The sequence below is a fragment of the Periophthalmus magnuspinnatus genome, chromosome 18 (assembly GCF_009829125.3).
Source record: "Periophthalmus magnuspinnatus isolate fPerMag1 chromosome 18, fPerMag1.2.pri, whole genome shotgun sequence".
Lineage (NCBI taxonomy): Eukaryota > Metazoa > Chordata > Actinopteri > Gobiiformes > Gobiidae > Periophthalmus > Periophthalmus magnuspinnatus.
This window is the reverse complement of record NC_047143.1, coordinates 10,839,171-10,855,924: the sequence shown is the minus strand read 5'-3', so window position 1 is coordinate 10,855,924 and position 16,754 is coordinate 10,839,171. Positions and strand designations below refer to the sequence as shown.

At 36.6% G+C, this 16,754-nt stretch overlaps 1 protein-coding gene across 1 annotated transcript; it reads right to left on the bottom strand.

Moving 5' to 3' along the window:
- Positions 1–2,628: 2,628 nt before the first annotated feature.
- ap1s1 (adaptor related protein complex 1 subunit sigma 1) lies at positions 2,629–15,519 on the bottom strand. Its single transcript, XM_033983581.2, has 5 exons — positions 15,347–15,519; positions 11,457–11,635; positions 10,632–10,740; positions 9,310–9,447; positions 2,629–8,153 (listed from the first exon to the last, which is right to left on the bottom strand). The coding sequence occupies exons 1-5, from the start codon at positions 15,347–15,349 to the stop codon at positions 8,106–8,108; spliced, it is 477 nt and encodes a 158-aa protein (XP_033839472.1). The 5' UTR covers positions 15,350–15,519; the 3' UTR covers positions 2,629–8,105.
- Between the last annotated feature and the right edge of the window lie 1,235 nt (positions 15,520–16,754).

Here is a 16,754-nt window from a genome sequence, read left to right as displayed (position 1 = left end):
TTTTTCTTCTTCATAGGGGGGCATAACAGAAAATAACTGAGAAGCACTGCTTTAGCTGAAAAATTAAACAGGGGAAATACTGCCTCCCATTGGCAGGCTCCACGAATGATGTCTAATACATACAGCACTATACTAACCTTAACATCATAGTCATGTTTTCTTTAATTTTTCCTTTTATTTTTTTGTTTCACACTAAAACACAAGAACACTACACTATTTACAACAAAACTATAGAATAATAACTAATACATATATGTATATATGTATTTAAGGGAAGAAGGGTCACGTGATGGTGTAGTGACCTGTTTTGTAGGCGGCTTACATGGTTTTGCCAGACCGTAGGGTAAGGTACGCCCCCTTTTGCATCCCATGGCATCTTGTCTGTTGGCTGTTTCTATTTGAAATTAAAAAAATAAATAAAAAAAAATCGCACACATAGGATAAGGCACAAAACAGCAGAGTAGGGTACGTACCCTGTGGGGGTGAAAATGTGTAATATTAAGTTATTGATGCAGCAAAAACAATAAATTCAAAATCTCAGATTTTTTCACAATGCATAATTTGTATATGTATATATGTGGGACTGTGGTTTTGCATGCAGGATTTTGAATCTCAATTTCTGGATCATTTGTGCATTCTTCACTTCTGCTGATGTGGAAATTTGTAAAACAAATTTGCACATCAAAATTCAATTGACTTGAAATAATTCACTTGCAAATCTAGGGTATTGCATGTTGTGAGATTTTGAGTGAGAGATTGAGTTTGAATTGCATTTTTCAATCGGTCAACACTGCATTCAGCCTTTAATCTCCTGAGAATCTCAAAAATTCCGCATTCCTACACTGTGAAAACTCATCGGCAAGACAGCGCAGTTCCTGTGGTAACCACTGGGGGCAGTGTGACTACAAATCTTAAGGTAAAAGCTCAACTGTGCATGCGTAGACGTAGCTGTATTATTTTAAAAGCATTTATAGTAAGTTTACTTGCTTGGGTGATGTCACACCGATCTGATGTGCTTGCTTATTTTTTTATTTTATTTATGTATTTAATTATTTATTCATTCATTCATTCATTCATTTACTGCATTCACATTTAGCTGCAGCAAAGCTGCATGTACGTTTAAAAAACTCCAAAATAGACAGATATATCATTAAATGTGCTCCTGAGGGGGCTGTGGAGGTTGCTATGCAGCCTAACCCTCTGAACATTCTTCCTCTTCTTGGCTGCACACTCTTCTTCAAACTCAGCAAAAGGGATCCAGATCGATGTGGAAGGCTCATGCCGGGTTTGGGGTGGTGTTCAAGCATTACCACTGGACCCCAAACACCACCACTCAGTGACTATTTTCAGACACTTCACCCAAGCAAGCAAGCCCAGTAGAGAAAAGCCCCTGGCTCAGTCGGACAGATTTTGTGATATTCATTCATAATTGTCACAAAAAAAACAAAACAAAAAAACATTATAAACCATTCACTTCTTATAAATGCTTATCAATTACACATGCATAGTTGATCTTTTATCTGTAACTGTGCAGCCACACTGCCCCCAATGGTTACCACGTATGTGGATGAGTTTTGACACTGTCATCTGAGAATCTTAAAAGATCCACAAATGCAAATTCAAACTCTCACATACAAAATGGAATTGAAGTGAAATCGAAGTTACTCCAAATCAGAGAATAAATCAGAATTTTGAGTCCAAAGCTATGCATATATTTTTCATGGAATGTGTAAAGTTTGTTTCACAAAAGTTGGTGAAGAACACACAAATTAGGCGATCCACAAATTCAGATCACAAACATACATTTTCACATATATACATACGCAAATTAGATTGTGTATGCATAAATCCATAAATGCAAGTCAGGCATTGCAAAAAAAAAAAAAAAAAAAAAAAAAAAAAAAAAATCTGAAGCATACACCCCCTACTGTCTTAGTCTTGTGTATGTAGGCTCTTAGGGACAACCCAGAGCCCTGTATTAGAATCGCATTGAACAGGAAATACATTTTTGTGATTTCAACTGATCGATTCCACTCGTCATTTTTGATAGAACACGCCTAACAATATTCAAAGGGAAAGATTAATTTTTTACTTCATTCAATCTAAACAGAAATAAACGGCTATGACGGCGACACCTTGACTCTTACTCTATTAAAGAAATTAAACTGTATGCAAGATTTAAATTTTACATTTCATAAACATGACCTATTTCAGTCCCCACATGAGATAGACAAATTCAAATGAACTACAGCTTTCACTGATAACAATTGTAATGCTGATTTATTCTTAATTCCAAAAAAAAAAAAAAAAAAAAAAAAAAAGACACAAGATTATCCAATCAGACACATTTGGGTTGCCAGTTTCAATGCTAAATCCTAAAAGGACTCTCTCTGATCTGAATTGGGAATATCTTAACAACAGCACCTGCAAGCAAACATTTATCAGTCCTGGCTTATCCATATCCTGAGTTAGAGAAAAACCTGTATGTGTCCTTTTTCTGCAGGCTAAGCCACTGGCAACACAGGTTCAGTTGTGATTGTATTTCAGTTTTTAACACTAAGAGCTCAGTCTACATGCAGTTCCTTTAATTCACTATTCCACTGTCAATCAAACTAGCAATATCACATGTCATTTCAAAAGTTTATTAGGTATAAAATTACATTCACACTTCAGTTCAATTACACCTTTTCCATTCCTCAATACTTTTACACAGCATAGTTCATTATTCCACACAGGGCACTTTATATATGTCAGCACTGTCTTAAAAGAAAAAAAAAACAAAAAAAAACAAAAACAAAACAGAACTTACAATACAATGTCTAATTGTAAATAATAATAAAATGCACAATAAGGTATTTTCAGAAAGTTGTGTTCTAAAATTGGAAGCAAATTTTCAATTCATTTCATGTTTTGTAGTCATGAGTGCAGTTAACCATAGCTGATAAACCTACATAACTATAAACATTATAATTATTTTGAAATAGATGGAAAAAATGAATAGGATTTTTTCTTCCAGAGCCAAAATAGCTACACCACAAGTGAAAAGAAATTCTCAAATCTTGAAAATATTTATTGAAATTGTTGAAAATATTATATATCACATTAAATTTACTATCCACGCAGAATAACCTCACAGATCATTGTTTGATCTGCTAATATGGTTCTTACTGGTGCATTTTATACACTTTTGTACAGTACAATCATTGCATTATTTATTTATAATTACATTTTGTGATATAAGAAAACTAGAACACTACAACATTCACAACCGTTATTCTGAAAAATTATCAAGATTCATTTTTGTCCATAATGGAACCTTTTGTTCACAGAAAGTATCCCAGCCCTTGACGTCTTTGTACAAAATCGTTATTGATACACTTTGACTCTTCTGTAGTATAGTAATAGTAGAATTGTATGTGTTATGGAATAGACAATATATTTCATCGGTATTAGTCAATAAAATATGAAAAAGTTAACGTGCAAACTTAAAAGGTCCTATATTCCAGAAATTGATTCTTGTGAATTTTAAGCCATGTTATAATGTTATTAACTCATCAAAAACATACCTGGAATTGTGCTTTGTTTCATTCACACATGTTATAATCCTGGTTTATTAGTCTGTCTACATCTCCAAATCTCAAAATGCTGTGTTTCACCTTGTGATGTCATGTAGTGGTAGTTCTCATGTTAATAACTGACATTGGCAATTTCAGGGCTAAAATCATCCAAATGATTTAAGTGAATGTGTACAGAGCTTTAAAACACTAACAGCACTTTCTGCGTTACTACATGACAGGAACAGTGTGTTTTCGGTTTGAGAGAAGAACTAAGCCTAAATATGCAGGATTTGTATTAAACATGTATGAATGAAGCAAAACACAACTCCAGGTATATTTGTGATGAGGAAACATTATAACATAGATAATTAACCATCCAAATTGACATTGATAAATATTTTTTATCATATTCATATCATATCAATATTTTTAAATAAGGGCCACAACAGCATAACTGATATTGGACTTTTTTCTACAATATTATGTTGGCTGAAAAAATCTCTGATCATTCCAATGAATAAGGAGCTTAAAGGCCCTGTACCATTTATTTGAGCAAAATTTTTGCCCCAGCACAGATATATTGTATAAGCAGCTCTCTAAGTCAAAATAAATCCTGTGTGTGCAGTCTGCATCTAATTATATAGCATGTTATTGTCCAATAATCAGGAAGTGCGTGGTTACCATGCTAGTTGTTTGCTTTAACTAGTTCTGTTTTTCACATTTTTCAGGTACAGAACCTTTAAGTGTTGTAACGCACAGATAACAAACACAAATACAAGGCCAAAATGTGAAGGCATTACAGGTGTGGTCATTCAAATAGCATAGATCAACAACATTGAATTAAAAGCAGGAGCAAGAGATACAGTATACAATTTAAAACAAGTGATGGAAGTAATTAGGAGTGAAGGTATAATTTCATTTTCACATTCTATAATAGGATAAAGGAAGCTAACCAAATATATTCCGGTGCTTTTTGCCATGTGCTGCTTTTAAAGGTGCACTATGCAACTTTTCTAGAGGGTCCGCTAGCTGCTTCTTTCTATGGAGGTGTTGTTAGTTTGCTTGGAATGGAGTCTCTTCTCCCTTTGCTCCTTCAGCGTGACATCACATTACAAGCAGTGTGCATCCCACTAATGAAACTACTGCACATCACATCAGGTTTGCCAAGTTGCTGTGTACAGTTTTGTTTCATGTTTCTGTATATTTATGGAGAATTGTCATGTGGGAGCATGGATGGCTTAGGCTTGTGGGCTGAGTATTTCACAAAATCTTAGGGAGGAGGATTCGAATAGGGCCTGGGAGAGATTGCTACATTACTCAAATATACATGGATGACATCTAAAACCTCTTCAGGCATGTTTTTGTTGTTATAGCATGGTAGAATGCAAAAAATATATAAATAAATACATTTTGCATAATGCGCTCTCTTTAAACTTAAGTTGCAGCCAGACGGCCAAGTATTTATTTTTTTTTAGCAACAAACACCTGCAATTGAATGAATGGATAGATAGCCATAAGAAATACAGCAGGCAAAGCAAATCTCAATGTGGAAAAGCTACATAGTGCAGCTTTTAATGTTGTGAGGTTTAACCACAGTTCAAAAGTGCATTATTAGATCAAGTTACAAAGGTAGTAGGAAATAAGTGATTGAAAAGAGACTCCCGGAACCCTCCACCAAAGCACAGCCTTATAAAATGAAAAAATCTGATTACATTCATGAGTTACATAGCAGGATAACATAGATGAAGGCTTTTGAAATATTTTATCCAAAATACTCAAACTTTTTGTGTCAGTACCGCCCTAGACGTATATTTGATTTGCAAATACAACCATTATTTAGGTAAAGATAGCTTAAATAAACAAGAAGTTAAGTAGATACAAAACAAGTCCTAAGAATTATGTCTAAATCACAGTATCATTGGGACAACTAAACTGGAAGAAAAGCAGATCTAAAAAACTAGGACTAATTCAGAACTAAACCTGGACTATACTCTACAACAGGACAAATCCCAAACATTAAAGGAGGACTGAAACAAGGATATAACTGTATCGAAAAAGGTTGTGTTCATGACTAAAATTGTATGTCAATGTTATGCAAGGTTTTGAGAATAAATAAATACATAAATCCGCAAAACCTTTTCAAAATCAGAATATATGAACATACAGTTTTAACCAGAGAGGTTACTAGTCAAACAATCAATTGGTTAGAGTGGGCAGAATACAGTTTACATTTCATTACAGCCATGGTTACCAGAGTGATAAAGGATGGGGTGGGTTGCCATAATTATAACGGCTAATTCAAAACAAACTAAAAATATATTTATCTAATACAAATTATCTATTGAACAAAAGTCCTCAAAATGGAAATACACAAATATATTTATGCATCCACCAGACCAGTCCTGCACTCAAACTACTTACACCACAATGAACTTAATTAGCCAAATAAAAATGAAATAAAATGTAAAAAATGCATATACATTTAAAAGGGCTGTATCAGATTTTTTTTTTTATGTAATAAAATAACGTTTTTCTCACCCCAGTAAAAACAGCTCTTATGGGCAAAATGAGACTGCCGTACGTTGTCTGCATTTAACCAGGAAATGAGGCTGGTGCGCTGTTAGCATGTTAGTTGCTGTGAGCATTACTATGACGGCCAAACTCAGCTACAAACAATTTAAAATAAACTAGTTCTGTTTTTCAGCATAGTTTAAAATGCTGTACCTGAATTTTAGTGTCTTTAAAATATGAAAACCAGAACTGTTTATTGTAAATGGTTTGTGGTCCAAAGTTATTACTCTCTTTCCTAACACATACGGAACATCCTAATTCACCACAATGAGTTTAAGCGCTTTTCAGAGGATAGATCGTTACGGTAATGTTAACAACAACTAACATGCTAATAGTGCACTTCCTGATTCTCGGGACAATAAAACGCTTTATAATTAGATACAGACAGTTCACAGCTCAAAAACAGACAAAAATAAAGGCCCTTTACAACAGATGAGATATAATCATTATTTACTGATCCATTTATATCTCATATTGTCAAAATTGTCTATGCAAAATGTATCTTCAGTAACCTATAGTTTAAAGAATGTTCATAGAGTATTGCCTCACCTTTTAGCACTGTACAAATTTGTACTGTCCAAGTACAAGCAGCAGCTAAGAGTGAAGCTTTTTTGCAATAATAACATTACAATAATGTAATAGGGATGGGGACTGATACCATGTATTGATTATTATTAATGATCTGATACTAAAATTGTCCAATTACTTACTGATAAATATATCAACAATGGGCTTTGATTAAAACGTTTTATATGTTTAAAAGAAAATTAAAGCACATTTAAAATAATAGTAAAAAGGGACATAGTTAGCTAAATCAACTTCAAGACATTTTTATCCAAGTTATAATGTTTTTCCCTACTCCTGTATTCTCAGTGCTTCCGACATTATTAATTTTTTCCCATTGTTTTCAAAATCAAAACATAAATTAAAATCTGCAGATTTCTATGATTAAATGGCCTATCAGTTCTGCAGTTTTGAACATGTTTATATTATTGTTAAGTTTGCAGTGAACAAATGTAAAAAAAAAATAAAAATAAAAAAAAGATTATTTCAGAAAAGCATAATATGTCCTCTTTAAACATGCACTATGTAACATTTCTGGTGGAGGATCTGCCACCTTCTTGATGCCATGGAGATGTTATAGCTTTGCCGGGAATGTTCCGCACAATACTCACAGTAAAAATGCAAGTTTTACCAGGTGATTTTTTTTAATTTTTTTTTTTTTACAACAAAAACACCTGGATTGAATAAATACAAGAGACACGTTTACAACTTTAATCCCATACTGTAGAACATTCCAGGAAAAGCAGTAACACTTTAATGAGACAAGTAGGTGGAGGATTCAACCAGAAAAGATACATAGTGCACCTTTAATATAGTACACACACAATTCTGATGGTAAAAATAAAGGGCCTGTACCTGATTTCAAACTGTGATATTGCACCATGACACGGAAACAACTGTCTGGCCATGCAGTTGGTAGCCCATGATTCTTTGTAAAATGTTCCTGATTGGATTAAAAAAAAGTCAGTAGCCTCTGTATTAGTTGTTATTATTGCATTAGTTATTACTATAATATAATATATTCACTTGCAACTAAGATGAACAGATTCTATTTTATGATATTCAATGTTGTTTTATTTAGCTGCTTTTACCAACCAATGCATGATGTAAAGCACTTGACAAGAATACATAAAAATTAGGTACAGGCCCTTTAACTGGTACCAATTCCCATCCCTAACTAGTAAAACATTTCCTTTAAAATGTAGTAGTCGTCCTCCCCTCCTGACCTGTCCTTGTCTGCAGATCGTGGTCACTTGTAGCACGTGTAACCTTTGAGGACAACAGACATTCAGAGTGCTCCCTCTCTCACCACACTGGAGCAGAGAAGTACCTCCACGTGGCTCCTGTCTCTTCTGGTCTTAGAGTCTGGGTTTAGTGCCTTGACCGTGGGTGAGCAGGAGCCAGGCTGTGGCCTTATGCCAGGCCCATCTCCTCCAGCACACTGCGCGGTGACTCATCCTCCTGCGCGCACACACACACACACACACACACAAACACAAGTGCTCAGGCTGCAGTATGTTCCACGGTTACAAACCAGAGAACAACACGCATCAAGGGTAGATGGTTTTTACTAACAAACTTATCAAGTTTCATCAACTGGGATCATTTCCAATTTAATGGAAAATTATTACATTTTTAAATGGCTCTAACACTGCATCTAACACACCAATACTAAACAGTTAAAATTTCATGGCTCAATTAGCTGAAATCTTCAAAGGTTGAATGGTGATGGGTGTGCACCAGTTCAGACCAATTACACAAGTAATATTTTTACTATTAGTTCATTAATGAAGGGACACTGAAATGCATAACATGTGCTACTACACAGCAAAGCCATAGCAAAAATGCCTCTCTCTGATCTAAATCATCACAACCTAAACCCCAGCACCTGCAGCCAATCAGTAATTAGTGCTAGTGCAGCCTCTGCAGCTCAGAGAGTGAATTCTAGAGGTTCTGAACTTTCACATGAGGCATAGCCTATCCATATATTGACAATGAGAAAAAATGCCCTTTCTCTGCAGGTTAAAGGCACAGTATGTAACCTTCTGGAGGTGGCATGTCACCTGCATGATTCCATGGAAATAGAAAGTTAAAAACATACTTCTGCATGTTCTCCATGGAGATAGATTTTATGCCATAAATTTAAATGTGAAACATTTGCATGGAAACAACCAAAAGGAGTCAGGAGTCATGTTTGTCGAGATGTTTTTTCTAGAGTTTTTAATGCAATAAAAAATGAAAACAAAACAAAATGAAACAAAAAACATGCCTTTTGTTATGGACTGTTTTGCTAAAAAGTTACATACAGTGGCTTTAAGGCCTTTGTTAGTCTATGATGTCTAAATGGTGCACGCATTTAAATGAAAAGGTTAGGATCATCAAGTGCAACTGTATCAAAAGGTCTGGGGGTACTCTGATAGTATTTAATTGTAAAACTACATTATCTGATTCTTTACCTTGATACACCCAGCTCAAAATCTCACTTTAACCAGCCCTTATACTAGAGGTACTATATTCTTATTGGTTTTATTTATGTTCTTATTGACTGATTTGATTGAATAAGTATTCTTATTTGGGGATCTAGCCCATCTTTTGTGTTTGCACAAATAAGCTTTACCTCCTGTAGTAGATCTGACTGCTCGATGGCTTTGAGGACACTTTTCTTAGAGGTGTCCTGGATCTCTCCTCCCATCAGGAACTCATCCAGGATGAAGTAGGCCTTCTCAAAGTTAAAGATGATGTCTAGTTCACACACCTGCACACACACAGAACAGGTGAAGAGAGCAGAGGACAGGTGAAGAGAGCAGAGGACAGGTGAAGAGCGCAGAGGACAGGTGAAGAGCGCAGAGGACAGGTGAAGAGCGCAGAGGACAGGTGAAGAGCGCAGAGGACAGGTGAAGAGAATAGAAGACAGGTGAAGAGAACAGAAGACAGGTGAAGAGAACAGAAGACAGGTGAAGAGAGCAGAGGACAGGTGAAGAGAGCAGAGGACAGGTGAAGAGAGCAGAGGACAGGTGAAGAGAACAGAGGACAAGTGAAGAGAGCAGAGGACAGGTGAAGAGAGCAGAGGACAGGTGAAGAGAGCAGAGGACAGGTGAAGAGAACAGAAGACAGGTGAAGAGAGCAGAAGACAGGTGAAGAGAGCAGAGGACAGGTGAAGAGAGCAGAGGACAGGTGAAGAGAACAGAGGACAAGTGAAGAGAGCAGAGGACAGGTGAAGAGAGCAGAGGACAGGTGAAGAGAACAGAGGACAGGTGAAGAGAACAGAAGACAGGTGAAGAGAACAGAAGACAGGTGAAGAGAGCAGAAGACAGGTGAAGAGAGCAGAGGACAGGTGAAGAGAGCAGAGGACAGGTGAAGAGAGCAGAGGACAGAGGACCCAATCCCACCTTTAAATAATGTTGTCAACAGGTCATCTGTAGCTGATGTTTGAAGGGCTTTTGTGTGTGGAAAAAAAATTTGTGTATAAAATCATTATTTCAATTAATTTCAAAACTAGTTTGTAACTTAATGAGGAGGGTGTTACGGCCCCAGGCCTTATGAGGTTCCCATTTTATTGTATTGGACCTATGTGTTTTTGTGTGGGTTTGAATCTTTCCCCATGTCATCCTGGCTGTGTGAGCCTTCACTACGGATTGGAGGACCATTTTCCCACTTGTCCAATCCTAATGTCACTAATGTGGAAGTGACTCTGTGTTTGAGACACTCGTATTTAGTTTATGTAAACAGTCTCTCTCGTTTTCTGTCACTACTGGGACTTTGTTTCCGAGACACTCGACTATGTCAGTATTGACTTGGTGTTTGTCTTTGTATAATTAGTTTCTTACTTAAACTTAATCTTTTTTACTCTTTTGTTTTGTTCAAACAAAAGGGATCAAATGTTGAACTTTGTCTGACCTCAGAGGACAGGAGGACTTTACATGAGAGGACAACACTTACACTGCCAAAGTACTTGTCCAGGAGCTCCACAAAGCGATGGATGACCTCCAACGTGATGAGCTCATTGTCCTGTTCTTCTATCGCACAGCAGAAATACAAACTGGCATACCTAAAAACAGTCCAAAACAAATTAGATTCAGTATCTCTTTTCAATAGAGTCCTGGCCCCAGAGAGGAGGAGCCTATTGTATATGATTTTAGTGATAGAGGAAACATATGCAAGCATAGGGGTAACATGCAAATTCCAAACAGAAAAGCCCTGATTCAAAAGATATGTATTGTCATGTTCACAGTGAAAACATAATTTAAACTATGCAATGACATTCTTACTTAACTGATGACTTCAGAAGAAAAATGTATACCGGTAATTATTTTAGTTAATTTATTTCTTTGGCAGGGGCGGCACACATTAATGAACATTACTGTAAATGCACCAGATTTATAACCTGGCTCACGCCAAATTGATATGTGTGGCACTCTGAATTGAGTGCTACACATCCATCTGTAACGGCTCTCATTGAAAACACGGAATGTCATTGATGATGATTATTTGAATCTGATTGGTCGAAGCATCAGCACAGCAATACAAGACGAAAACTCAAACTTTCGTTAAATCCAGTTGAGAGAAAAACACAGACATCTTTCCCTCTGCAGATGCACAAGTGCTTACCTTCTGCACTATTATTTTTATGTAGGTATGTATATATGTACACACACACACACACAAATGTAAAAGGATCAACACAAGAAATAATGGTTGTGGCTCGCATTTGAGAGAGGGACATCAGCAGAGTCTATTTGTTCCTGTTCCCCAGACCCAGGTCACCTCTTGTAGACAATCTTGAGGTCTCTCCACTCCAGGAAGCTGCACATCTTTGGTTTTCGGGCCAGGACGATCTGCATGAGCTCCCTCACCATCTTCTTTTTCTCCCTCTCAGCTGTGGCCATGTACCATTTCTGCAGCCGAAGCTTCCCCTGGCGGCTGAACAGCAGCATGAACCGCATCTGCAAACCACCAGGAACAAAGAACTTACAAAAGAACACTAATTAACCAGAGCTCTACAGTTTTATGTTTTTAAAAAAAATTGATTTTACTTTTAATCGTTGATGTTAGATTTTTTAAAGAAGTTCTTCTCCAAACACTCAAAGATATACCGGTACTTGTGACAAGCGACAAATCATTTTTCCTGGCAATAATTGTGAAGCAAGTAATTGACAACTATATGAATGGTCAGAACAATAAGACTGCTAAAGCAGACATATTATTCAAAATCAACTTAACCATGTTTTAGTTGTTTTACCCTCTCAAAGTTGTATTTGGAGTGATTCGTGCCTGTTTGTGCAATCACTTAATCGCTTACTTTCAAGACTCCATATTGCCAATAACCCCTGTTTTCACCACCACCAGCATATTCCCACTGCTCTATACTTACTTTGTTCTCCTGTTTTATTTTCTTAACTGGTGATACGCCTAGGATTAGGCAGGGTCACGTAGTCATTTTGGTACAAATGACAAAAAATCTGCCGCTTGCTAACATAATCTGCAGTTATCCAAGAGAGCTGCACGCACCAGATTGCAACCAAGTTGGGCCCACATGTGCCTAAAATTTTCCTTGGGTGCACTGGTGCACCTGACAGATCCTCATAACAGCCCCACTCATGTGTCCTCTCTTCTCAATATACACACGGATTAAAAATAAGAAACATGCTTAAATGATTGTTTTAATTGACAACTACAGGAAAAGGTATTAATTCACTCACTCTCCCCTTTCCCCTCACCTACTGGCTGCTAAAACCAGTGCAAGATGCTAAGGCCAATGTGCTCAGATCACGCTCTGGTGCACAGAGCTAAATGCACTGCTCATAACTGTGGCTTTTTTTCATCAACAGTTGAAACCAGAAGTTTACAGACACTATATACAAAAGACACAGGCACTCTTTTCTCACTGTCTGACGTGACAAAACTAAACCTTTCCTGTTTTAGGTCAGTTAGGATTACCAAAATTATTTCTATTTGTTAAATTCCAGAATAATGAGAGGAAGATTTTTTTAGACAATTTTTAATTGCCTTCTTCAAAGTTAGATGTTTACATACATTTCATTAGTATTTGGTACCATTGCCTTTAAACTGTATGACTTGGGTCAAACATTTTGGGTATCCTTCTTCAAGCTTCTCACAATAGTTAGCAGGGTTGAGATCATTGTCAGTTTGGAAGACCCATTTGCGCCCAAGCTTTAACTTCCTGGCTGATGTATTGAGATGTTGCTTCATTATTTCCGCATAATGTTCTTTCTTCATGATATCATCTATTTTGAGAAGTGCATCAGTTCCTCCTGCAGTAAAACAACCCCACAACATAATACTACCATCCCCGTATTTCACAGCTGGGAGGGTGTTCTCAGGCTTGCAAGTGTTATGGCCTTCTTTACCCTTACCCTCTTTACTTGTATTGTTATGAATCTCTTTACTTTAAATGTTTATTCATGGAGACGTCTGCTGGTGTCAGACCCAACCTTCATAATACCATCTGTTGTTATGCACCGGTGTATCTCGTTTGTGGCGTCCAGTGGCCTCGAGCCACTTGGACTAGACTAAACTGGAATGATTGTTTTGATGGTATGAATCCACTGCATGTATGTTATTGTCAGCTAAGGACAAGATGACACTATTAGGGACAACAGCTGGGACAACTGATTCAATAAACCAGACTTTTTAATTCAATACAACTTCTCTGTTGACTTTATATTTTTAAGGTTTTTACTATTAGAAATTCCACAACACAAGCTTCCCCCTTTTTCCTCCAAACAGTCTTTGTCCTTGTGTGCAATTGCAAACTGTAATCTGTTTTTTTTTTGGAGTGAGGGCATCTTCCTGACAGAGTGGCCTTTCAGCCCATGTCAGTACAGTACTCGTTTCACTGTGAGTAATGACACTCTTACAAGCTTCAGCCATCATCTTCATAAGGTCTTTTGCTTTTGTTCTTGGGTTGATATTCACATATTGGACCAAAGCACGTTTATTTCTGAACACAGAACCCATCTTCTTCCTGAGCAGTATGATGGCTGGACATTCCCAAGGTGTTTATACTTGTTTGAACAGATGAATGTGGCACCTTGAGGCATCTGGAAATTGGAACCAAGGATGAACTAGACTTGTGCACGTTCACAAGTCTCTTCCTGAAATCTTTTTTTTCTTTTGGCTTTCCCATGAAGTTACACAAAAAGCAGTGTGTTTCAGGTGTGCCTTCGAGTACATCCACCAGTGTGCCTCTAATGAACTCAAATGTTGTTAATAAATAATCATAAGCCACATCATCATCTGGGTTGTCCCAAATTTTTTAAATGCATATTAATTTTACTGTAAGTAAACTTCTTACTTTGAAGAAAGTAATGAAAAACTGTCTAAAAAAATCCTTCCCTTATTCCATTCCATTATTCTGGCATTTAGCAAGTAGAAATATTTTTGGGACAGGAAAAGTTTAGGTAGTGTGAGGAAAAAAAGCATAGTGCATATGAACTTCTGGTTTCAACTGTATTTGTGAATGAGACTCAGTATTTACCTTTAAAGAGAAGTGTCACACCTGCATATCCCCCATAGTGTGTTTACTTACTCAATTGAGGCTGCTGTTGCTCTAGGTGAGTAAAACTGGAGTTTAAAATGATATGCTATACTATTCTGAAGATTTGTGATTCAATACTTTGTCACAAACAACTACTTTTTTAAAAGCCACAGTATGTAACTTTTCAGCCAAAGTTTACTAAAATAAAAGCATGTTTTTTTAGATGTTGGTTGTGTTCATTGCACTGAAATACATGTGTACTGACTGTGAGTGGGCTTGCACTTCCACAAACCCTGACTTATTTGGCCTGGAGGAGGACTTTCCTGCTTGTTTTGATGGAAATGCTGTTCCTTTCAATAATAATCCACAGTATAGCATATGGCAACACATCAATTTGCATGGAGAATATTCCAAAGTATAGTTTTAACTTTCTATTCCCATGGAATCACACTGATGAAGCGCCACCTCCAGAAAATTACGTATTCTAACTTTAAATGACCATAAACTAAACACTGCAGACATGAGCACAATACTGACATTCACTGCAGGCACATAAGTAAAGAACAGAAATAGTCAGTATGTCTCTCAGTAGTTAAAGAAATAAATAGGTCTAGCTAAAATCATGATTACTACATATTTTTTTGAGTTTTACAACATTTGAGTTACAATAGGATGTGGTGTGGTTTCCATCTCCCATATGGTGCCAGGAGGCAGCATTTTCAACTTACAATAATGGTATGTTCAGAAGGAAGACGAATTTTGAATCGGAATATTTATCAGTGACAAGGTCCATATATTAATCCTGCAAAAACACAATATCTATAAAGTAAACACTTTTAAGCTGCTCTCATCTGGAAATTAAACTACAGAAATATGGAAGGATCAACTCAAGTTATAGTCCATTGAAGCAAAATCAGCATCGCCCAGGCGTTACCAAATCCACTCTGCATTTGAGATTTTAAACACCTCATTTAAATCTCATAATTCCTGAATTATTGCCCTATTTTGCTTTAGTGTGCGCTGACGGGCCTGTTAGCTCTACCGCTGCTCTACTCAGGTGCACAAACGCAGGTGGGCACTTCCTGGAACAGTTCACCTTAGAACTAGCTTGCATGTTAACATCTCTCGTATTTTATACAGAAAACACAAAGCTCACCATTATGTCTTTCGCTCAAAATACCCGTGGCTACTTCCGAAAGCCAGCAGAGAAGTCAGTCATCCGGATCAAGCCGCCAATGGGGTGTAATTCACGATAGATTTTACGTGTCCATGTCGGTTACAGATACGGAAACTGCGGACAAGCCAGGACTTGACAGCCAGAACATACTGAGCATGCGCAAACTTGCACTCGTCTTCCTTGTTACCGAATGACGTCACGCAGCTAAGGGCTTTTTCTGCCATCTGCTGTTCACTTTAAATGTAAGTTTTATGGATCAAATTTACTGTCAGCGATGCGCCAAAGAAAATTTCAATACCTTAAAATGATCAAAAACAATATATATACTGTTGTTGGTGAATTTATTTAAAGGTCCTATATTACAAAAAAAGATTCTTTCAGCCATGTTAAAATGTTGTTATCTCAAAAACATACCTGGAGTTGCGTGTGTCTGTCTACATCTCCAAAGGTCACAATGCTCCGTACCACCTTGTGATTTCATGGAGGTGTAGTTTTCCAGTTAACAGCCATCTTTTACCTTTTATTCAGTAGAGATTGGCAATTCCATGCTTGAAATCATACAAATGAATCTAGTGAAGGTGTGTGGAGTTTAAAAACACAGTGGGGCACTTCCTGTATTACCACATGACATCACAAGGTGGAACAGAGTGTTTTCTGTTTGAGAGAAGAACTAAACCTAAATATGCAGGGTTTGTGTGTTAAACTCTAGGTATGTTTTTGATGACTAAACAACATTGTAGCATAAATCCGGAAATATTGTAATATTGGCCCTTTAAATAGAAGGTTTAAATTTGACCCATGCACAATTTGCAATTTAGAAAAAATGAAACCATGGAACAAATATTCTTTGAATGTTGTTATTCCCATAAGGTTTGGGAACATGCTAGAAAATTTATGAAATTTAAATTGTATATTCCTCCATTCTCTCAAATTATTTGCTTTTATTGGACAAATTGGACATCATCATCATCTAATTGAAATAATGATACTGTTGTCTGAATACCGTATTTACTGTAGAAAATGGAAGGGAAACAAAGTCCTGTTTCATTAACAAATTAAAAACTATCAGTATTCTAAGTGCACTAAAACAATGGAAAACTGGCAGAATTATTAGTCACCAGTTAGCAAATGTATTTCATGGCTTGCTCAGTTGAATTGTGTATTTTTTTTTTCCATGCATAATTATATAGATCTAGTTATGTGCACTATTCAAATGCCTCCTACACTCCCCAGCATGAATTCTTGTATCCTCTACATGTGTTACAATTTTAAATATAAATAAATAATTAAATACAGTCTACATACGTAAACCTGTTATATCAATGCAAAAACACATTTGTAGCTTAATTAATGTAAGAATTGATTTTGTGTTAGCCCATTTCGCTGC

Bases quoted from the DNA above. Each gene is read 5' to 3' on its own strand.
- ap1s1 (XM_033983581.2), bottom strand. The intron at 10,741-11,456 runs GTGACCTGGGTC...GACTGTTTTTAG, and splicing joins CTCAAGATTGTCTACAAGAG to GTATGCCAGTTTGTATTTCT. The intron at 8,154-9,309 runs GTAAAGCTTATT...GTGTGCGCGCAG, and splicing joins AGTCAGATCTACTACAGGAG to GAGGATGAGTCACCGCGCAG.